Raw genomic sequence first — 23571 nt, forward strand, 5'->3', positions numbered from 1 at the left:
AGCGAAGTAGGAAGTGTCCTAGAGCGTTGCTGAGGGAATCAAGAAATTTGGAGGCATTACCGGGAGGGCGGTAGATCAGACCGCCTGAGAAGGAGAGGGATTGACTGAGTTTGATGGAAAAACCCATGCCTTCTGTGTCCGTAAGGGGGTCTAAGCCCGAAGATAAGCTCTTCTGTCTCATCTGTTTTGAATTTTAGCCAGTTGTTTCTTCTCCAGTCGGCGATGCTCTTCATGCACCTGCAGAAGTTGGTTAATGTGTCAGAGGGTCTTCTGATAGCGAGAGGATGAGCTGGATAGGATCATCATAGGATAAGATGTTTAGTCCATGCGATGTGACAACTTTAGCCAGGGAAGTCATGTAGGTGTTTGACAGTGTAAAGCTGAGGGTCAAACTTTGAGGGATTCTGCAGATGGTGTTTTTTGATTCCAAGTTGAAGGGAGGAAGGCGGATTCTCTGGCTTCCTTCTGTGAGGAAGGAGGTGATCCACTTAAGGACGTCTCCTTGGATTCTGGTATTGTGAAGCCTTTGGATCAGGGTGTGGTGTGATACTGTGCTGAATGCTTTGGTGAGGTCAAGGAGGATCAGGGCTGCCATTTTCCCTTGGTCAGGGTGGAATCTGATGTTGCCTATGATTTTAATCAGGGCAGTTTTGGTGCTGTGGTTGGTGCGGAATCCAGATTGGGAAGTGTCCAGAAGATTGTTGTTCTTCAGATGTTCTGTGAGTTGGTGGTTGATATCCTCCTCCTGGACTTTGGTTGGAAAAGGCAGCAGAGAGATGGTGAAGTAGTTCTTGAGTTTTTTGGGGTCGGCAGATAGTTTCTTGAGTAGGGGTGACTTCTGTGTGTTTCATTTCTTTGGGGACGGCAACTGTGGTGATGGATGTGTTAAATATGGCGTTGAGCTTGCTGCTGATCATCTTACTTCTGAGTTTTGAAGATGTGGTGGGGGCAGGGTTCCATGGTTCCTCCTGAGTGGACAGATCTCAAAATGTCTGTGGTGTCTTGCTTAGTGAGCTGGTCACAGGTGGTGAGCAGGTGGTCGTAGTTTTCCTCATTCATGGCAGCAAGATGGTTGAGGATGTCGGTGGCTTGGTGTTTGAAGTTTCTGTAGATGGTGGAGATCTTTTGGTGGAAGTAGTCTGCCAGGGTGTCACAGAGTTCCTGTGAAGAGGTGATGACATTTTTGGTGGCTGAGGGGCTGGAGAACTGTGCAACGATGTTGAAGCGCCTGCTTCAATGCAACCGGACAAGACACTACTTTTCATCTTTTTCTGGAGTTGGTGGTATTAATTGTGGGCTGTCTTGAATTTGGTTTCATTTGGCTCCATTTGGTTGATCTTTACAGGGGAATGCTCATGCACCACTGAGGTGCCTTTTTATTCCAAGACATGCAAAAGTTCCTGCTACTTTCTAGATGGTCAGAGATTACACAGATTTTTATGAAAGATGCTACCCTTCCAACTAAATTCATTTTACATCTCAATTCCTGGTTCTTGTTTTAAAAAAAAACTATTGTTGAATAGATTCAGGATTGGATGGTAGATGAATCAATCATTATCCTTGTCAAGGTGGGTTTCTTCTAGAGAATGCTATTGAAGTAAGACTGTATCATGAAAAATGTTGTGTTCAAAAGATTGGCTGTTTCTAGTCTTATGAGACTGCTAGAGAAAGTTTGATGGCATCATCAAAATGTTTAAGAACAAAGAGATTGCTTGGTGCACAGCGATGAGTTTACTGAAAAGTTCTACTGAGTTTTTTGAAGTTGGTGAAAGATTGGGTGCTCCACCAGGTAGCGTAACCGTCCGAGTACGCTCAATGAATGATGCTTGGTTTGCGCACAAACGTTGATAGTGCGTCCCTGCGGTTGGGCACACCTTTTGGTTCGTCACAAAAGGACAGACTCCGTTGTACTTTGATTATTTATTGTTATTATAAGTTCAACAAATTCATTTGTATTGCGTTTTCATTGGGCGAATATTTTATTTCATATCCTTATTTAGTTGATAACAGTGCACATTTGTAGTGAAAAACGAAAACGCTCCGATGCATTTCGGGCATTGGCCCTTTCTCAAGGAGCTCTGTTGGTGAAAATAACATCATTGGTATACGCTCTAATGTATAATATTCATCACACAAGATCAAAGAATCGAAAAGGTTTGTGACCTGTCGCTGAGGAATGATCTTATCCATGATAAGGCTGTGTCTGAGATCCCTATATCCGCCAGTCTCTTGATCAGAATAGAGTGGGATATGGTGTCGAACGCTGCTGTGAGGTCGAGGAGAATCAGAATAGCTTTTTTCCTCTGGTCTTGCAGCGTTTTGATTGTATCAGTTAGTTCTATGAGAGCAGTTTCCGTTGAGTGTTTGGGGCGGAAGCCAGATTTTTGGGTGTGAAGTATGGAATGGGTTTCGAGGTAGGTTTTGAGCTCTTTGTAAACTAGTTGTTCAGTTATTTTTCCTAGAGCGGGGAGAAGGGTGATTGGGCGCAGATTGGTCAAGTCCACTGGGGATCTGTTAATCTTCTTCATCAGCGGTTTGACAACACCCTTCTTCCATATGCGAGGGACTGATCCGGAGCTAAGGGACAAGTTGACTAGGTCATTAACGGAGGGGTTTATCACATCTATGATTTGATGGAGAATCTTGGGGGGGCAGGGGTCGGAAGGGGAACCAGATTTGCACGATAGAATGGCTTCTCTGGTTTGAGCCAGGGAGACAGGGGTGAAGTTTTTAAGGCTACCAACTGGAGAGTTAGGAAGAGCCGGAGGAGGGGGCACTTGAATGGCAAGTGGAGGGGGGAAATTCCTCTGGATGGAAGCGATTTTATCATCGAAATAATCTGAGATTTTGTCGCATAGGTCTTGGGAAGGGGGGATTTCGGGTTGGAGGGCCTTAGGCTGAGTAAAGGTTTTTACGATAGAGAACAGAGTTTTTTGTTTCTGCCTAGCTTCGTTGATGGCTTTTACATAGAAGATCCTCTTGGCCGATTTTATGTTAGAGAGGTAATTTTTCCTCTGTTGGATGTAGGCAAGGCGATCATCATTGTCATAAGTGTGGCGCCATTTGCGCTCTGCTTTCCTACATAGTAGGTGAGCGGTCGCTAATTCAGGGGTAAACCAGGGGGCATTGTTTTTTGTTTTCTTCTGGGTTCTGCCGGGACGATTAATGGGGTTCCGGCTCTTAATTTCTTGTGTAATCCAACTGTGGAAAATATCCGCATCTCTTTCTATGTTGGCAGATGGGACGGGGGATTGGGGTTGCAGGATGGGGTTGAGCGTAAGGTTGTCCTGGACGGTTTTCCAATTGACCGAGTTATCACGATGAGGATTGGATTTATTGGTAGTACGAGGGCGGCTGATTGAAATGTGGAATGGGATCAGGCTGTGATCAGTCCATATCTGAGGGAGAGGGGGAAGGGTAGAGAGAAAGGGAAAATTAGTGCAGACACCATCAAGAGTGTGTCCGAGTAAATGGGTGGGAAAGTTGACACTTTGTTGAAAATGGAAAATTTCAAGTGTTTGAAGGAAGTTATTGGTATGTGAGTCAGTAGAGGACTCAAGGTGCAGGTTGAAATCTCCAAGAAGAGTAAAGTGTGGATAGCGAAGTAGGAAGTGTCCTAGAGCGTTGCTGAGGGAATCAAGAAATTTGGAGGCATTACCGGGAGGGCGGTAGATCAGACCGCCTGAGAAGGAGAGGGATTGACTGAGTTTGATGGAAAAACCCATGCCTTCTGTGTCCGTAAGGGGGTCTAAGCCCGAAGATAAGCTCTTCTGTCTCATCTGTTTTGAATTTTAGCCAGTTGTTTCTTCTCCAGTCGGCGATGCTCTTCATGCACCTGCAGAAGTTGGTTAATGTGTCAGAGGGTCTTCTGATAGCGAGAGGATGAGCTGGATAGGATCATCATAGGATAAGATGTTTAGTCCATGCGATGTGACAACTTTAGCCAGGGAAGTCATGTAGGTGTTTGACAGTGTAAAGCTGAGGGTCAAACTTTGAGGGATTCTGCAGATGGTGTTTTTTGATTCCAAGTTGAAGGGAGGAAGGCGGATTCTCTGGCTTCCTTCTGTGAGGAAGGAGGTGATCCACTTAAGGACGTCTCCTTGGATTCTGGTATTGTGAAGCCTTTGGATCAGGGTGTGGTGTGATACTGTGCTGAATGCTTTGGTGAGGTCAAGGAGGATCAGGGCTGCCATTTTCCCTTGGTCAGGGTGGAATCTGATGTTGCCTATGATTTTAATCAGGGCAGTTTTGGTGCTGTGGTTGGTGCGGAATCCAGATTGGGAAGTGTCCAGAAGATTGTTGTTCTTCAGATGTTCTGTGAGTTGGTGGTTGATATCCTCCTCCTGGACTTTGGTTGGAAAAGGCAGCAGAGAGATGGTGAAGTAGTTCTTGAGTTTTTTGGGGTCGGCAGATAGTTTCTTGAGTAGGGGTGACTTCTGTGTGTTTCATTTCTTTGGGGACGGCAACTGTGGTGATGGATGTGTTAAATATGGCGTTGAGCTTGCTGCTGATCATCTTACTTCTGAGTTTTGAAGATGTGGTGGGGGCAGGGTTCCATGGTTCCTCCTGAGTGGACAGATCTCAAAATGTCTGTGGTGTCTTGCTTAGTGAGCTGGTCACAGGTGGTGAGCAGGTGGTCGTAGTTTTCCTCATTCATGGCAGCAAGATGGTTGAGGATGTCGGTGGCTTGGTGTTTGAAGTTTCTGTAGATGGTGGAGATCTTTTGGTGGAAGTAGTCTGCCAGGGTGTCACAGAGTTCCTGTGAAGAGGTGATGACATTTTTGGTGGCTGAGGGGCTGGAGAACTGTGCAACGATGTTGAAGCGCCTGCTTCAATGCAACCGGACAAGACACTACTTTTCATCTTTTTCTGGAGTTGGTGGTATTAATTGTGGGCTGTCTTGAATTTGGTTTCATTTGGCTCCATTTGGTTGATCTTTACAGGGGAATGCTCATGCACCACTGAGGTGCCTTTTTATTCCAAGACATGCAAAAGTTCCTGCTACTTTCTAGATGGTCAGAGATTACACAGATTTTTATGAAAGATGCTACCCTTCCAACTAAATTCATTTTACATCTCAATTCCTGGTTCTTGTTTTAAAAAAAAACTATTGTTGAATAGATTCAGGATTGGATGGTAGATGAATCAATCATTATCCTTGTCAAGGTGGGTTTCTTCTAGAGAATGCTATTGAAGTAAGACTGTATCATGAAAAATGTTGTGTTCAAAAGATTGGCTGTTTCTAGTCTTATGAGACTGCTAGAGAAAGTTTGATGGCATCATCAAAATGTTTAAGAACAAAGAGATTGCTTGGTGCACAGCGATGAGTTTACTGAAAAGTTCTACTGAGTTTTTTGAAGTTGGTGAAAGATTGGGTGCTCCACCAGGTAGCGTAACCGTCCGAGTACGCTCAATGAATGATGCTTGGTTTGCGCACAAACGTTGATAGTGCGTCCCTGCGGTTGGGCACACCTTTTGGTTCGTCACAAAAGGACAGACTCCGTTGTACTTTGATTATTTATTGTTATTATAAGTTCAACAAATTCATTTGTATTGCGTTTTCATTGGGCGAATATTTTATTTCATATCCTTATTTAGTTGATAACAGTGCACATTTGTAGTGAAAAACGAAAACGCTCCGATGCATTTCGGGCATTGGCCCTTTCTCAAGGAGCTCTGTTGGTGAAAATAACATCATTGGTATACGCTCTAATGTATAATATTCATCACACAAGATCAAAGAATCGAAAAGGTTTGTGACCTGTCGCTGAGGAATGATCTTATCCATGATAAGGCTGTGTCTGAGATCCCTATATCCGCCAGTCTCTTGATCAGAATAGAGTGGGATATGGTGTCGAACGCTGCTGTGAGGTCGAGGAGAATCAGAATAGCTTTTTTCCTCTGGTCTTGCAGCGTTTTGATTGTATCAGTTAGTTCTATGAGAGCAGTTTCCGTTGAGTGTTTGGGGCGGAAGCCAGATTTTTGGGTGTGAAGTATGGAATGGGTTTCGAGGTAGGTTTTGAGCTCTTTGTAAACTAGTTGTTCAGTTATTTTTCCTAGAGCGGGGAGAAGGGTGATTGGGCGCAGATTGGTCAAGTCCACTGGGGATCTGTTAATCTTCTTCATCAGCGGTTTGACAACACCCTTCTTCCATATGCGAGGGACTGATCCGGAGCTAAGGGACAAGTTGACTAGGTCATTAACGGAGGGGTTTATCACATCTATGATTTGATGGAGAATCTTGGGGGGGCAGGGGTCGGAAGGGGAACCAGATTTGCACGATAGAATGGCTTCTCTGGTTTGAGCCAGGGAGACAGGGGTGAAGTTTTTAAGGCTACCAACTGGAGAGTTAGGAAGAGCCGGAGGAGGGGGCACTTGAATGGCAAGTGGAGGGGGGAAATTCCTCTGGATGGAAGCGATTTTATCATCGAAATAATCTGAGATTTTGTCGCATAGGTCTTGGGAAGGGGGGATTTCGGGTTGGAGGGCCTTAGGCTGAGTAAAGGTTTTTACGATAGAGAACAGAGTTTTTTGTTTCTGCCTAGCTTCGTTGATGGCTTTTACATAGAAGATCCTCTTGGCCGATTTTATGTTAGAGAGGTAATTTTTCCTCTGTTGGATGTAGGCAAGGCGATCATCATTGTCATAAGTGTGGCGCCATTTGCGCTCTGCTTTCCTACATAGTAGGTGAGCGGTCGCTAATTCAGGGGTAAACCAGGGGGCATTGTTTTTTGTTTTCTTCTGGGTTCTGCCGGGACGATTAATGGGGTTCCGGCTCTTAATTTCTTGTGTAATCCAACTGTGGAAAATATCCGCATCTCTTTCTATGTTGGCAGATGGGACGGGGGATTGGGGTTGCAGGATGGGGTTGAGCGTAAGGTTGTCCTGGACGGTTTTCCAATTGACCGAGTTATCACGATGAGGATTGGATTTATTGGTAGTACGAGGGCGGCTGATTGAAATGTGGAATGGGATCAGGCTGTGATCAGTCCATATCTGAGGGAGAGGGGGAAGGGTAGAGAGAAAGGGAAAATTAGTGCAGACACCATCAAGAGTGTGTCTGAGTAAATGGGTGGGAAAGTTGACACTTTGTTGAAAATGGAAAATTTCAAGTGTTTGAAGGAAGTTATTGGTATGTGAGTCAGTAGAGGACTCAAGGTGCAGGTTGAAATCTCCAAGAAGAGTAAAGTGTGGATAGCGAAGTAGGAAGTGTCCTAGAGCGTTGCTGAGGGAATCAAGAAATTTGGAGGCATTACCGGGAGGGCGGTAGATCAGACCGCCTGAGAAGGAGAGGGATTGACTGAGTTTGATGGAAAAACCCATGCCTTCTGTGTCCGTAAGGGGGTCTAAGCCCGAAGATAAGCTCTTCTGTCTCATCTGTTTTGAATTTTAGCCAGTTGTTTCTTCTCCAGTCGGCGATGCTCTTCATGCACCTGCAGAAGTTGGTTAATGTGTCAGAGGGTCTTCTGATAGCGAGAGGATGAGCTGGATAGGATCATCATAGGATAAGATGTTTAGTCCATGCGATGTGACAACTTTAGCCAGGGAAGTCATGTAGGTGTTTGACAGTGTAAAGCTGAGGGTCAAACTTTGAGGGATTCTGCAGATGGTGTTTTTTGATTCCAAGTTGAAGGGAGGAAGGCGGATTCTCTGGCTTCCTTCTGTGAGGAAGGAGGTGATCCACTTAAGGACGTCTCCTTGGATTCTGGTATTGTGAAGCCTTTGGATCAGGGTGTGGTGTGATACTGTGCTGAATGCTTTGGTGAGGTCAAGGAGGATCAGGGCTGCCATTTTCCCTTGGTCAGGGTGGAATCTGATGTTGCCTATGATTTTAATCAGGGCAGTTTTGGTGCTGTGGTTGGTGCGGAATCCAGATTGGGAAGTGTCCAGAAGATTGTTGTTCTTCAGATGTTCTGTGAGTTGGTGGTTGATATCCTCCTCCTGGACTTTGGTTGGAAAAGGCAGCAGAGAGATGGTGAAGTAGTTCTTGAGTTTTTTGGGGTCGGCAGATAGTTTCTTGAGTAGGGGTGACTTCTGTGTGTTTCATTTCTTTGGGGACGGCAACTGTGGTGATGGATGTGTTAAATATGGCGTTGAGCTTGCTGCTGATCATCTTACTTCTGAGTTTTGAAGATGTGGTGGGGGCAGGGTTCCATGGTTCCTCCTGAGTGGACAGATCTCAAAATGTCTGTGGTGTCTTGCTTAGTGAGCTGGTCACAGGTGGTGAGCAGGTGGTCGTAGTTTTCCTCATTCATGGCAGCAAGATGGTTGAGGATGTCGGTGGCTTGGTGTTTGAAGTTTCTGTAGATGGTGGAGATCTTTTGGTGGAAGTAGTCTGCCAGGGTGTCACAGAGTTCCTGTGAAGAGGTGATGACATTTTTGGTGGCTGAGGGGCTGGAGAACTGTGCAACGATGTTGAAGCGCCTGCTTCAATGCAACCGGACAAGACACTACTTTTCATCTTTTTCTGGAGTTGGTGGTATTAGTTGTGGGCTGTCTTGAATTTGGTTTCATTTGGCTCCATTTGGTTGATCTTTACAGGGGAATGCTCATGCACCACTGAGGTGCCTTTTTATTCCAAGACATGCAAAAGTTCCTGCTACTTTCTAGATGGTCAGAGATTACACAGATTTTTATGAAAGATGCTACCCTTCCAACTAAATTCATTTTACATCTCAATTCCTGGTTCTTGTTTTAAAAAAAAACTATTGTTGAATAGATTCAGGATTGGATGGTAGATGAATCAATCATTATCCTTGTCAATGTGGTTTTCTTCTAGAGAATGCTATTGAAGTAAGACTGTATCATGAAAAATGTTGTGTTCAAAAGATTTGCAGAGGCCGCCGCACCCCGCCCCCCAAAGGGGGGGGAGGCTCAAGGGCCGGCGCCTTAACCCCCGCCGAGCCCCAGTGGAGGAACCGGTTCTGGGCGCCCAGAAGCGGCAGGAAGGCTTAACACCTCACAAGGGAGCATCCTTTTGGCACCAAGGAACCCCCAGCCAATAGGGGGTACGGCATGGTACAAACCCCCTAATGGGGGACCAGCTGCACGGAACGGGCGAGCAAATGGGGGGGATATAAGCCACCGCTTCCCCCAGATAGCTCCTAATTTTCGTGGAGCGGGGGAAGCGGCGCACCTGAATTTTTGGAAGACCGAACATTTGGTAGTACGAGCCGAAGCTGTTCCGAGGGAGACTGAAGAAAAGCCCAAATTTCTTGCCTAAGGAAACCAATCGTTTTACTATCCGTCTAGCGAAGAGGTGAAGCCCTGCCAGTCTGGTTGGGGCCAAGAACAGTACAAAAGCGAGGGAGGTGCGCCCGCTTACGGCCCGCTCAACAATTGTCCAAGTGGAGCCCTCGAGACGCTGCCTGTGCCTGCAGCAAAAATATGATGCAATGCCCCTCTTGCTCCGGTGGCAGTAGTAAGGGGACGGGTGGCTAGAACCCACTGAACGGCCCCGGGCGGGGGGCGGAGGAGCTCTCCACACGCAAGCAGGAGGTTTGTGGACCAAGTAGATAATCTTGGGGGGGCCCGCACAGCGCATATGTAAACATGGCCCCTGAAGCGCAGCCTTTGATTGAGGCCCGGCAGTCTATCCAGGTCCGGGTGAGGCGCCAAGTGAGCACGGAATAGAAGCTGCCTGGTATCGCTGGAGTTGGCCTGCAGGGGGGGAGAGGACGGAGCCGTACGGCGAGAGCTACCGACTTTAGAGCCCGGAACCAGGTTCGATCCTCGGCTGCGGCTCAACATCTGGTGATCAGTCTGGGCAGTTAATCTCCCCCTGCCTACCAAAAAGGAACGTATCCTTGAACCTCGCGGAGGGCAGCGCGGCAGCGACGATGGAAGAAAACTCGCACGGGCCATCCAGTTTCCGAGGTGGGCAGCGCGACGGAGGAGACGACGATGAAGAGCAGAGTGACTCCTCCCAGCTCCCCAGACACCGATGAGTAGAAAACCTCGGCTTCGGCGACAACCAAGCGGACCAGGACAGCTGTAGCAATGAGGTAAAGTAGCAAGGAGAGGGTAAACGTGCGCTACAGTGGGGCGGGAATAAGTCGCTGACAGAAAGAAGTAGTCAAAAAAAAAAATGCCTCGCTTGACGGCGCACAATATGCAGGCCGAATGCGACATGTGCGTAGTGTCCCAGAAGGTAGCCCCGGTTTTCCTTGCCAAGCGCAAAGTTGCTGACATAAATGCAGAGCTCGAAGTGTAATGTGCCGGGCGGCGGATCCCACAAAGGGGCGAATCTTTCTGATAACAGATGACTTTGTTAGAAGGGGAACTTCTGGACAATGTCCTCTCATAAGCGAGGAAGGTTCCTTGTGTGCTTTGCAGTCGGCACGTGGTAATGTAGATAGCATTCTGCAGCTTAACACGAGGCCTGAGTGCGGCCCGACAGATACGGCAGCTTGCGCGCTTGGAAATAGCAATGTGCCCAGGATCACACAGATCGGCCAAATGAGAAGCATAGGGTTAAAAAACAATGGCTCCCGAGCGTGCGCGAGTTTCCAAAAGTGAATTATGCCCGGTTTAAGTTTATGAGGAGAAGGGTACGTTGCTGCGGTCGGCGCACAGAGGTGGGGGTCGAGAAGCCACCTCAGCGGGGGGGGGGGGGGGGGGGGGGAGGGGAGGGGGGGTGACGGGGGCTAAGCCATTTTATTGGTAAATTCTACCCCTCCCCCCAAGGAAAGAATGATGCTGGCTTCTAATCCCAACTCCTCTTCCTGGGTATCTGCATTACAATCAGAAACGCTAGAAAATTGATGCCAGCATGCAGTGTTTCTGAAACATTTCTACACAGAGAAATATCGCTTTCTAAATATATTTCAAGGCTTGCCCAGTCCTTTTTCTAATTCCACCTTTGTTAAAGGAAAAAGGGAATAGGTTAAAGAGGGAGAAGCGTCAATGAAGAAACCAATACTGTCAAAGCCAATAGGATTAGCATTAGCTGCTATCCTTTACACTTTGTCAATGCCTGTTTTATTAAACTTTAATTCTGAAGAGGTGCCAGGCTTTCGCCGATATAAAAAAAAAAAAAAAAGGGACCAAAATAAATAATATTCTTTTTAGCTTCTCAAAGCACACTTTGTCATGGTGGCGGTGGTTAACTGCTATGTGTGTGATGTGCTCTTTGTGAAAGACCAGAATGTCGACAGTCACAGTAAAATTTGCCAATGGCAAAAGTGGGCTGACCCGCTTACTCATGCTGTAAACGGAAGTGGGCAGAAGAAAAATGTGAACGACACAACGGGCCAATGAGTGAAAAAGGCTAGCTGAACATTCTTACAAGTAAATACATTATATAGACATATATATAATATAACATTTGAATACTTGATGTGAAACCGTGGATATAAAGTTTATTATGGCGGACACAGCTTCTCAGATGTACAGAGGGTATTTCCTCTATGTATATGCAAGTGCCGAAATTCAACTCTTTCAGAATTGCATCAATACAACTGAGTTGCCCCCACCACGAGTGCACGGACTCTATTTACTAAACCCAACCGGTCTTGGGGACCACCAGGCCTAACATTTGATGCAGTCACCTGAAGAAACGGTTCTTCAGAGCCGCACAATTTCGTGCAATGTCAGTAAGTCTCTGATGATTTTGACAATATGCGAGAGATGGCTTTCCTTATGAAGCGGCTGAAAAGTATCAGTTTTCTACATTGCATGCAGTGTCGATTAACCGTTTCACTGGGATCCCTCACCCCTTCAGCGAGAGGTCCCGGGTTCAAATCCCGGACGAGCCAGCTTGCTTTTCATCCGCATGAGAACGGAAAAGATGAGCCCCAGCCTCAGGTCCAAATTTGTGCCCCTGATCAATGCTGTACCCTATGCCAACAGTAATCAACATGCTGGGGATTGGCCAAACCGCACGTACGTTGCCCCCGGGGGCCAAGCGGAGAGCTCATGGAATGCCCGAGGCATCTCCAGAGGTGGCATCACGCGGGCGGCTGTTAGGAGAGGGTCTCTTTACCTGGGGGCACACTATGTTACGATTAAACACATGCGTACGTGTTTACCAGCGTCGAAGCGCCGGAATTGATAACAGTATTATAGGAGGGGTTTGCGCTACAGCGAGCCAAAGCTCCCGGAAGGGGAGCCCGGGGTGTGCAGTTAGGAGGCCCCCCCTCTGCAGGGATATGCCATCACGATGGACAATAACTAGGCTTTGGACGCCCGGAAAATCCGCGTCTCGTGCCACAACCGTTTGTGTAATGGAGGCGTAAAATGACACGCAGAATCGCCTTTCGGGATACCTGGGATTATTAATGGTGCCATCATGCGGGCAGCGTGTTCAGCTAGGTAGCAGAGAGGGTGCAGAGATGAAGGGCCACCCCGCGGGGCACTGTGCCCCTGTCCTGGGCACCTGGGGAGCCAAGGCCAAAGAAACTAATAGCAGGCAAAGCAAGTATCCATCAGGGCCGGCACCCATGACCCCGGCAATAGACAGCAAATGTTTCAGTGGGAGGCGAAATCCCGCGCATGCCAGTCAGAAGGGGAGCAGTAAAAAGGGGAATGAGCTAGCAACCGCGCTCCGAAGGTAAGCGTTTTTCACACGAAGGCACAGTCCCGCGAACACCAGATAGACTCAGACCACGTTCCAGCCTCGACGGGGAGGCTCAAGCATCCTGTGAGTCTGGGCAGATCACATAGTCCCCATGGCCAAGGGAAGTTTACGTCATATAAAAAATAAAAGAAAACTAATAATAATAAAATAAAAACTCAGACCCTACAGACCTGGAAGCGCTGCATGCCAATAGGATGTCTGTTGAGTATAAGGCATTGGAAAAGGCAGGAGGAATATCCCAAGCCCACCCTGGTAGTGGAGATGCTTGCGGCGTGACTGTGTAAACACGGTTTTGGGCACAGGCGCACTTGTCCGCCATTGCCCACTTTGCCAGGCTCTACACGTGGAGGGAAAGGCAGAGGGCTGCCTGGCACGTGTTGCCATTGAATACCACAAGGAAATAGGATGTACAAATATATTTATCGGTGTATGTACACACAACTGAATCCAGTCAAACACAGTGGTAACCGACTCTCAGCAATTTCAAAACTACTCGGTCTTGAAAGGGCGACTGGGGAGCCAAACACATATCACAGCAATGGCTACAGGAATACGCGTGGCCACTAGATCCAGGCACAAAAGCCTGCCAGCAGCAGGGTGCCCATCCCCACCTGGGCAGTTACTTTGCCCCACATGGCGCTGCCTAATAAGGCCACAGGAAGGAGTCCAGACAGTGGGCAGGTTGAGCACACCATAAACCACAGGCCAGCTTCGTCAAGGAGTATCAAGCACCCAGTGATGCTGGGCTAATCACTAAGTCTCCCGGGCCGAAGGGAATGATTGTTGCGCTGGGTGCGAGTGGCCCCGAGCGCAGATCCTGTGCCCACCTGGGCGTGGGAAAGGGGGCCGGCCTCACAAATAAAGGAAAAAAGCACAGCCGCGCACAAGTACACATGGCCGGCTCAGTATATTTATGGCGGTTTTCATCTTGGGTTGCCCTGGTCGCCCAGAACCTCTCGGCCACGACCGAGTGTAGCTGGCGGAAGGAAGGATGAGAGTCAGTGAGGTGCTGTCCGGTGACCCAATTGCGCATGAAAGCCACAATAATCACGGGAGCTGGGGGGAGCCGCAGGAAGACGTGCGCCTCCCTGCGGCGTGGCGGAAATTGTTACAACGGATGGCTAAGGAGACACACCAACAGGGCGGTGTGTAGAAGTAGGCCACTCATTTTGGGATGCCGCACGGCAGGGTGAGGTGGCCGGGCCAAGGAGGAGAGTAACGAACGGAGACGGCGCTCGCGGCCCAGACCCGGCCGGACGGCAGGGCACAAAAAGGTAGCGAGTTGGGCCTAACTCCTTGGAGAAGCTACCCCTCCCTACACGCAAAGGGCATGGGTGACCAGCCAAATGGTGGTCCCAGAGGTAACACGACAATGAGGACTACCAAGGATCAACGAAAGAACTGGTTTGGTAGGCGTGCCATCTACGAACTGAATGTACCACGATATTGATCTGCACAATATGATGATCGACATGTTTATGACCCAGATATGATTTATGACAATGAAAACGACATGTATGATTTATGACCCAGATATGATTTATGACAATGATGATGACATCTATGATTTATGACCCAGATATGATTTATGAAAATGATGACATGTATGATTTATGACCCAGATATGATTTATGACCACGGCGATGGCATGTATGATTTATGACCCAGATATGTTGTATGACATGTTTATGACCCAGATATAATTTATGGGATATTATGTTGACATGTATATGACCCAGATATGATTTCTGATCCCAATAAAACTGCAGCCAACAACCACCACAACAACTACGACCTGGTTGGCTAAGTTATTGGGATGCCTGGGGTATTTGTCTTGGGGTAGATACTTCCCCACGGTATGGGGGAGTGCGGGAGTTATTGCAGAGGCCGCGGCACCCCCCCGAAGGGGGGGGGAGGCTCAAGGGCCGGTGCCTTAACCCACGCCGAGCCCCAGTGGAGGAACCGGTTCTGGGCGCCCAGAAGCGGCAGGAAGGCTTAACACCTCACAAGGGAGCATCCTTTTGGCACCAAGGAACCCCCAGCCAATAGGGGGTACGGCATGGTACAAACTCCCCAATGGGGGACCAGCTGCACGGAACGGGCGAGCAAATGGGGGGGATATAAGCCACCGCTTCCCCCAGATAGCTCCTAATTTTCGTGGAGCGGGGGAAGCGGCGCACCTGAATTTTTGGACCCACCCACCCACACCTAGGAACCAGCAGTTGTCGCAGTGCTGGACAGCAACACAAGCATCGGCGGAAATTGTTACAACGGATGGCTAAGGAGACACACCAACAGGGCGGTGTGTAGAAGTAGGCCACTCATTTTGGGATGCCGCACGGCAGGGTGAGGTGGCCGGGCCAAGGAGGGGAGTAGCGAACAGAGACGGCGCTCGCGGCCCAGACCCGGCCGGACGACAGGGCACAAAAAGGTAGCAAGTTGGGCCTAACTCCTTGGAGAAGCTACCCCTCCCTACACGCAAAGGGCGTGGGTGACCAGCCAAATGGTGGTCCCAGAGGTAACACGACAATGAGGACTACCAAGGATCAACGAAAGAACTGGTTTGGTAGGCGTGCCATCTACGAACTGAATGTACCAGGATATTGATCTGCACAATATAATGATCCACATGTTTATGACCCAGATATGATTTATGACAATGAAAACGACATGTATGATTTATGACCCAGATATGATTTATGACAATGATGATGACATCTATGATTTATGACCCAGATATGATTTATGAAAATGATGACATGTATGATTTATGACCCAGATATGATTTATGACCACGGCGATGGCATGTATGATTTATGACCCAGATATGTTGTATGACATGTTTATGACCCAGATATAATTTATGGGATATTATGTTGACATGTATATGACCCAGATATGATTTATGATCCCAATAAAACTGCGGCCAACAACCACCACAACAACTACGACCTGGTTGGCTAAGTTATTGGGATGCCTGGGGTATTGGTCTTGGGGTAGATACTTCCCCACGGTATGGGGGAGTGCGGGGGTTATGGGTATTTCTAGTCTTATGTGACTGCTAGAGAAAGTTTGATGGCATCATCAAAATGTTTAAGAACAAAGAGATGGCTTGGTGCACAGCGATGAGTTTACTGAAAAGTTCTACTGAGTTTTTTGAAGTTGGTGAAAGATTGGGTGCTCCACCAGGTAGCGTTACCGTCCGAGTACGCTCAATGAATGATGCTTGGTTTGCGCACAAACGTTGATAGTGCGTCCCTGCGGTTGGGCACACCTTTGGGTTCGTCACAAAAGGACAGACTCCGTTGTACTTTGATTATTTATTGTTATTATAAGTTCAACAAATTCATTTGTATTGCGTTTTCATTGGGCGAATATTTTATTTCATATCCTTATTTAGTTGATAACAGTGCACATTTGTAGTGAAAAACGAAAACGCTCCGATGCATTTCGGGCATTGGCCCTTTCTCAAGGAGCTCTGTTGGTGAAAATAACATCATTGGTATACGCTCTAATGTATAATATTCATCACACAAGATCAAAGAAGCGAAAATAACGCTTTTCATACAAATGAAAAGTACAACGGAGTCTGTCCTTTTGTGACGAACCCAAAGGTGTGCCCAACTGCAGGGACGCACTAACAACGTTTGTGCACAAACCAAGCATCATCAAAATGCTGCCATTTCTGGATGCTGCCTGAGAGCATTAAAGCCTAGTTGAGTCTAACTGTAGGCTCCACGTTCATAATTAGGCCCTGGTCCATTTTGAGCCATCAAGAAAAACAAATAGGCTGTTCTATCATATCTCGTGAGATTTTTAAAAAACACCCTCTTGAACCCTTTGGATCAAAAATATAGAAATACTTTGGGCCCTACTTTTTAGGGATAAACATAGGTCAACCATGTCAAGGTGTCATTTGTCGTAATTGCAGATGGCACTGTTCTATCAGTCCAAGAAAAATCTTGTGGTGCAGCAGATGTTTTTATTCTAGACCCAAACACATTTTTGTGTAACAATAATTAGGTTTTGTCACACTAATCTGATCCTGAAATACCCTCAGTAGTATTGGTCCTCCAATGGACCTTGTTGGTCATAGTGAGGGGTAAGAAGCAAGGTGACAAATGTATTGATAGCCAGCTCACAAATTAATGAGCACATTTAAATACACAACCGTCAGGACCATACCAAAAAAATAAAGGATTACGACTGGAAGGTCAAAACCACTAAAAAAGTTCAGTCTAACGAGAATCATACAGACCAGAAATTCTATGATGGCTACACAGAACATAAGTAGTAGAACCTGATGCTCAGAACATAATCTATTATTATCTCTATAATGCCTTATAAAATCTTTGTAAGCACAGTTTATAGGGCAAGAACATTTGAGACACAATTAATAAAGGACTTAGATAAATTTGAAATATTTGTTTATTGTATTAAAGATTAGGCATGGGCGGAATTTGCGTAATCGCGTTATGCTAATCTCCGTGAAACAGTAGAAAATCTCGGCAAACACGCAGAAATTCCACGAACACGTGGAATTGCATGTTCGTGATGCTTTTTTACTGTTCTCAATCGCTGTTTAAGTGCTCGGGGGAAATGTCTTGCGAACACGCATTTGAGAACGCGAACATGCAAAAAAGTTCGCGAAGTCACAGAATGCAGAATTTTGGGCAGTTTCGCGTTCTCCGCGGAACGCAAAATTACCCAAATACCTCAAATTCCGCGAGCGGAACGGAATTTACCGCTCTGGTCTAGTAGAGAATCTCCTTGCTTGAAATGCTCTGAATCACTGAGTCTCTTTCTCAATACTCAGTACTGAACAGTAAAATATAAAATTCTAAATGTTAATTGAACACAAAGCAATGAACAAATGTCAGCTATTGCACTTTTCTTAGTCTTTGTTTCATTTTCAGTTAGCTTGGTATGGAATCCTTAAAAGGTCTGTTAAAACTTCTCTTTCTGCCTTTTCTCTCTCAGGAACAACAATTTCAGCACATGAGACAGCTCACAGAGGAAGAGAACAAGAGCATTCAGGCAAGGAGCTTATAGGGTATCCACATGAGGGTATAACATCTTTATTTAGATATATAAAACATATCTTTAAAAGTTTCTACCGGCACATTAATACAATCTTACAGCTTAAAAAAGATTAAAAGATGAAAGAAAATAAAAATAGAATACAATGTGGCTTTCTTATCAGTGCTTACTGCAGCATGTCAATTTAAAGGTTAGCACTCCCAGACAATGCCGGTGGGATTAGGTGGACATTATTCTGCACAGTGGTCCAATTTTTCTAAAAGCCTGTAGGCGTACTGAACGAATTTAGCCAATTTTATGTTTAAGACAGTGTTCTCTAAGGACAGAGCAGCAGTAATGGCATGTCTGCAAGTCCGAACTCCCAACCTGTTCCATTCCGGCCTGAGTAGGCGTCTGCGTTGGGACATGAAGAAGGGGCATATACAGAGCACGTGCAAAAAGGTTTCATTAGCTGACCCGCACCCTCTGCACGTTTGATCAGCCCTTTTTTGGCGCCATACAGGGAGATTTTGTAGGAAGCGCCAATCTCCAAGTCTTAGGGCGATCAGACATCGCTTTAGATGATAAGAGAATGTTATCGAAAGATAATTGGCCGGATAAAGTCGTTTATAGGAGTTGGCTACTGCCCAAGCATGGCTGCGTTTCGCAAGGAGAGCTTTGTCCATGATCAGGGATTTCAGTCTTATAGCTTTTTTGATTGTAGTTTTGAAGGCAGTCTGGCTTGGGTTGAGGGCCCAGAGTTCCGCAGCAGATGTTTGTTGGATGTAATCATTTAGGAGGCGGCCATATGTTCCTCCTGGATTGCTCACACTGATTTCATTCCAGACCAAGAATTCCAAGGTGCCAGCTTCTGTCTTCCTTAATTTGTGGATCAGATTAAGATATGAGCCAACATCAGAGGATTCATAGTTAGTTAAGCCCAGCTCTAGTCTGACCTGTGCCGGCGAGGAGGAACTCGGCAGGTGGAGCAGTTTTTTGTATAGTTTGGTTGTTAGATTGTTTAGAGACTTGTTCATTTTTCCCTTGAAGATCTCTATACCGTATGAAAGTGTGGGGCCGATCTTTGCTCTAAGCACTTCCAGTAAGGGCAAAACCGTGGGACCTGAGAGTCTCCTCGATAGCTTAGCCAGGGATATCATTAACACTGTTGCCTTGGCTGCAATCACAGTACTCTGTTTGGTGAAACTGCCCCTGGAGTCCAAATGGACCCCTAGGTATTTGTACGATTTGCCGATTGAGATGCTTTTTTTGTTTATTGTCCAGCCTCCACCGCTGTAGCGTTTTTTTCCAAACGGGACAACCATAGTTTTTTTCATGTTTATTTCTAGTTGGTTGATGACCGTGTATTGCATTAAGGCATCCAGAAGTCTCTGTAGCCCCACTCTGGTGAGACTGAACAGTGCCAAGTCGTCGGCATATAAAAGATTGCATAGTGCCGTGCCTCCTACTTTTGGTGGATGACTGATTACTTCCTCTAGCGTGCTTGATAGATCCGCTATGAATAGATTGAAGAGGAGGGGAGCCAGCACGCATCCTTGTTTGATACCACGAGAGGTCCAGATTTTCCGGGAGAGATGCGCGCCAGACCCTAGCTTCACTCGGACCCATGTATTGGAGTACAGCAGAATAATGGGATTCAAGATGTTGTCTGGGATTCCCCACTGCTTCAGTTTTTGCCACAGCGCTGCCCTAGGCACCCTGTCAAAAGCTGCTTTGAAGTCGACAAAGCAGCAGAAAAGCGACCTGGAATTTGTGAGGGCTTTGTCGATGATGGTGAAGGTAGCCAGTAGGTTCGTCAATGTTCCTGATTTGGCAACAAATCCTGTCTGATTGAAAGGAATCAGATTTTTTTCCTTTGCCCATTGTCTAAGATCCTCCAGGATGAGACCTGCAAAGTGTTTTGCTTCTATGTCCAACAGGGCAATTAATCTATAGTTGTTTGGGTTGTCTCGTGGACCGGCTTTATAGATGGGATGGATAATAGCACCTCTCCAGGAATCCGGGATGGTTTGGTGGTTCAGGGAGTAGTTAAAAAGATGTAATAGCACTTTGGACCAGAAAGGGATATCAGACTTGAATAGCCTCTGCGGCAGGCCGTTCGGGCCTGGTGCTCCATCTTGTCTCCCTTTGGTCAGAGCATTGACTACTCTTTCTTCTGACAGTACCTCGAGTGAGGAGGGCCCCTGCATTTGATCGAGTGGAGGATTCAGTGTTGTACCTGTGCCAGTGTCAGAGACCCGTGTTAGTCCAGGGCAATCGGGATTGTCTTGTGCCTGGAAATGCTCTGTTAGGTACAGGATCCAGTCTGCTTCCTGGATGTTCGCTGATCCGAAGGATGTTGTGTTCCGATCGATATTGTTGATGAGTGACCAAAATGACTTTGAATTTTGGTGTTTGCTTTCCCATACCAGTTTAACCCAGAATCGAGCTTCCTGATCCTTTCTCTCTTGGGTAACTGCCCTCCTAAATGCCTTTTGGGCTTGACGATATGTGTCGAAGAGGCTGCTGTTCTCTGGAGATTTTAGGAACGACCTCAGTGCGTTGTTTCTCGTTCTCTTTAGTGTTTTTATCATGGGGAGTGCTGTTGCTCCTACTGGTGGTGTTTGTTTTGGGCCCTGCCTTGTCGCTGGATATAGTCTGATCAGATGTGTACATAGCTGCGACCAAGTTGCTGTTGGAGAGGCCTTTTGGTCAAGAGCACACGTGATAAAATCCTTGCTTGTTTTTAGGATGCACTGTCCGTTAGACTCACTCCATTTCAGGCGTTTTAGGTTGTCGGAATGTATTCCTTTGTATGTAAATGGTGCCTTTTTATGAAGGACTAAATTTGCGGCAAAGGAAACGACCAATGGTCTGTGGTCGATCTCAGATCTTGGCAGGACGGAAAAGCTGGCCAGGTTGGACAGGAATTCCGAGTTGCAAATAGCGAAATCCAGGTAGGATTTTGTTCTTCCATTTGACCAGGTCCAGTTTGGGGGGGAATCGCTTGCTGATCTTCCATTCACCACCAGATACCCTGCGTTGTAAAGTCTCAACATGGTGGTCTCGCCCAGTGTATTGGAAGTTTGCATGGGGGGTTTAGAATGGGGGAGGTCCTCTATAATGCTGGTCAGATTGGGTCCGTCTGAGTCTGCTGTGTTCCCCTGGAAAAGGTTTGTGTTAAAATCTCCAGTGATGATGCGGTCCGAGTTGGGATATTCTGTGGCTATATCGATCATTGTTTCGCAAAATCTGGCTAGGTGGTCTTTTTTTGTGCGGGTGTTAGGATTGATATACACATTTATGAGTAGGAGCAATCGCTGTCTGTTCCGTAATTTGATTTTGACCCCCAGTAGCCAGTCTTCTTTCAGGTTAAGTTGACTCAATTCACCTTTTAGGTCGTTGGATATGTATAAGGAAAGCCCGCCTTTAGGGTGGCCGAAACGGCTGTCCCTCTGTGCCTGCTTCCGATATTCAATGAATCCTTCAATGGGGCGACCCTCTAGCTCCCAGGTTTCCTGCAGGGCAATTGCCACGTGTTCCCCCAGGAAAGACACAGTGTCTTCATTTTGGATTTTATGGTGTAGACCGCAGATGTTCCATGAGCACAGTGAGAAAAGTGGTTCCCCCTTGCCACTGGCCTCACTGTGCTGTTGTACCCCTGGCGGAGGGAGTGGTTTTAGTGCCTTGTGTGTTTTTGCTGGTGGGCCTGTCAAAGGTGGTCAGTTTCTGCTTTTGGTGGCCAGCACTGCTGGCAGCCATCCCCAGGCGTGATCTAGTTTGTTGTTTGTCGCCGCTTTTTCAGGGCATTTAAGTTCTGTATCTGGCCCTGAGGCGTTTTTTAGAACAGAAAACGGCCTCCCATCCTCTGAATTTTTGGTGCAGGCCGGCTTGTTGGATGTATTTACTCCTGATAGCAGTGTGATTGGGTACCCTGGCGTTGAGTAAGGGTGCACTCTAATCCCCCAATTCCGCAGTGTGGCCTTGTGTTCGAGGAAGGCTCCTGCCCAGCCTGCCTGCGTGAAAGTAACAACAGTGACCTCAGAGGGTTGGTTTCCTCGTGGGGGAAGAAATTCAATGGATTCAATGTTGTTCGTATCCAGTCCCACAAGCCCCGGTATGCCTTCCGCTAATTTCAGCAGATTTGATCTATTGAGAATGTCGTGCCGCCCCTTAGATTTGTACTCGGGGGCTAATAAAATCCGATGACACGATTGGTTTACACTTCGCGGCTCAGGTGCAGTTGTTTGATTGGGGATCAGTTTTTTGATTGTTGCATCAAATCTGTTTTGGTATGGCATCTGTGGTGGTTGGAAGGGAACCTGTTTTGATTGTGAAGTATGTCTGATCCGGGCAGCTATGTCATTGCAAATGGTTTTAGTAAGACTCAGTTTTGCCGTTGTTTTTTCGTTCTCAGAAGGGCAGAGATCCATTAAAGGCTGAGATTTTCCTGCCGCTGTCTCTTGCCCAGTGTTGCTTGACCTGATTGGACGCACCCTTGTGCTTGACCTTACTGGACTCACCCTTGTGCTTGTTGCAGGGTCACTGCCCTCTGTTTTCGTTGCCGGGGCAATTGTTGATGTACTTAGGCTCTGAGGGCTCCTCGCCGGTTGTTGAATGGGTAAGTCCACAGTTGGACCATTCAAGGTTGTTGTTGGGTTTGTTGTCGGTACCTCTGTGTTGGGGTCTGGAGAGGATTTTTTATTTTCGGCTATCGAGAAGATAGGAAAGAGGTTCTGATGGGCCAAGTTGGAGTTAGGCCTGAGTTTATTCCTTGCTTTTCGTTGACGTTTGCGCTCTCTTTTGCTGCACGGGTGAATCGGCCTGGGAGAAACCAGAACTGAAGGAACGGGCGAAGAATCAAGACTGTTGTTTCGTCCGTCCTCAGATTTGACATACTGGTTTATAGGCCCGGTTGGTGGTGGAAAAGTGCAGTTTTCAACCGTCGAGGTTGGATTTATTAGAGCGCTATGGGAATGATCATTCGTCGATGGAAGGTGGTTAGTGGGTCTTTTAGTATCCGCTTCTTCTTCCTTTGTTTTTGTGTTCTTGTTTCCACACGCCTTCTGTGGTTTGTCTTGTTCTTGATGTTTAGCAGGTTGCAATGTGGCTGACACGTTACCCCCCCTCAACTGCTTTACTTCCCGGATGACTGTGGAGAGGCAGTCTGGGAGCAGGGAAAGGGAGTTGATAATTGGAGAGCAGCAGCACGTTGGTTGTGCAAGGTTTGCGGATGCATGCGCTCTTAAGATTAATGAATTCAATTGATCTAGTTTGCCGTCAATCCCTGACGTAAAGAGTGCCAAGGTGTTTAGTAAATCCACTTGGACCTCTAATTTTATTGAATGATAGTTAAGAGCGGTCAGAATTTGTTGGAGGGTCTGCAATAGTTGGGGCCAAGCGCTGGTCATAGTGTCCTCTTCTGTGTTCGGTTTGTCATCTAGAGTGAGACTCGGGTTTGAGGAATTTGAGGTGGTTTTAAAGAGAAATGACAAATTCGGCGTGGGTTGATCCTTTGCTGCCTTCTGTGCTGATTTGCCTTGGCATAGAGTTCTTGTTTGGCCGGAGGGTGAAGATAGCTTGTGTAATGGACTTGCGTCTGTTGGTTCTGTTAATGTTTTTGTTATTGGTGGAGTTAGCGAGTTTGGGGGTTGGCAGCTACCGTTAAATTGCGGTGGCCCGTGGATTTGGGCCATAGTTCTTTGCTGTAGGGAGCCCGTGAGTGGCTTAATCGGAAAATGTGGAAGTTGTAGCAACAGGGGAGAGGCTTCTGTTGAATGCATTATATCTTCCAGCTTTGATTGCGGTGGAGTGGCAGTCCCGTTGTCGTCTGCCAGAGGGGTGGAGGGTTTCTCTGGGGTAAGAGAATCTGTTTGGGTGATTTCCCTGTTTTGGTTGGTACAGGTGGATCCGAAAAAATAAACATCTGGCGGCTCTTTTGCTGGCATGGTGTTGAATACCCAATTTTTCGGAGA

At 46.9% G+C, this 23571-nt stretch overlaps 1 protein-coding gene across 1 annotated transcript in view; it reads left to right on the forward strand.

Annotated features, from left to right (window-relative positions):
- The window catches only part of LOC147698870 (uncharacterized), a 352061-nt gene that overhangs the window by 150955 nt on the left and 177535 nt on the right, over positions 1–23571 (forward strand). Inside the window, exon 10 of the mRNA XM_086935488.1 lies at positions 17558–17614. Coding sequence (XP_086791614.1) covers positions 17558–17614 — 57 coding nt within the window. The remainder of the gene's footprint in view (positions 1–17557; positions 17615–23571) is intronic.

Source organism: Lissotriton vulgaris, chromosome 8 (genome assembly GCF_964263255.1).
Source record: "Lissotriton vulgaris chromosome 8, aLisVul1.2, whole genome shotgun sequence".
Classification (NCBI taxonomy): Eukaryota; Metazoa; Chordata; class Amphibia; order Caudata; family Salamandridae; genus Lissotriton; species Lissotriton vulgaris.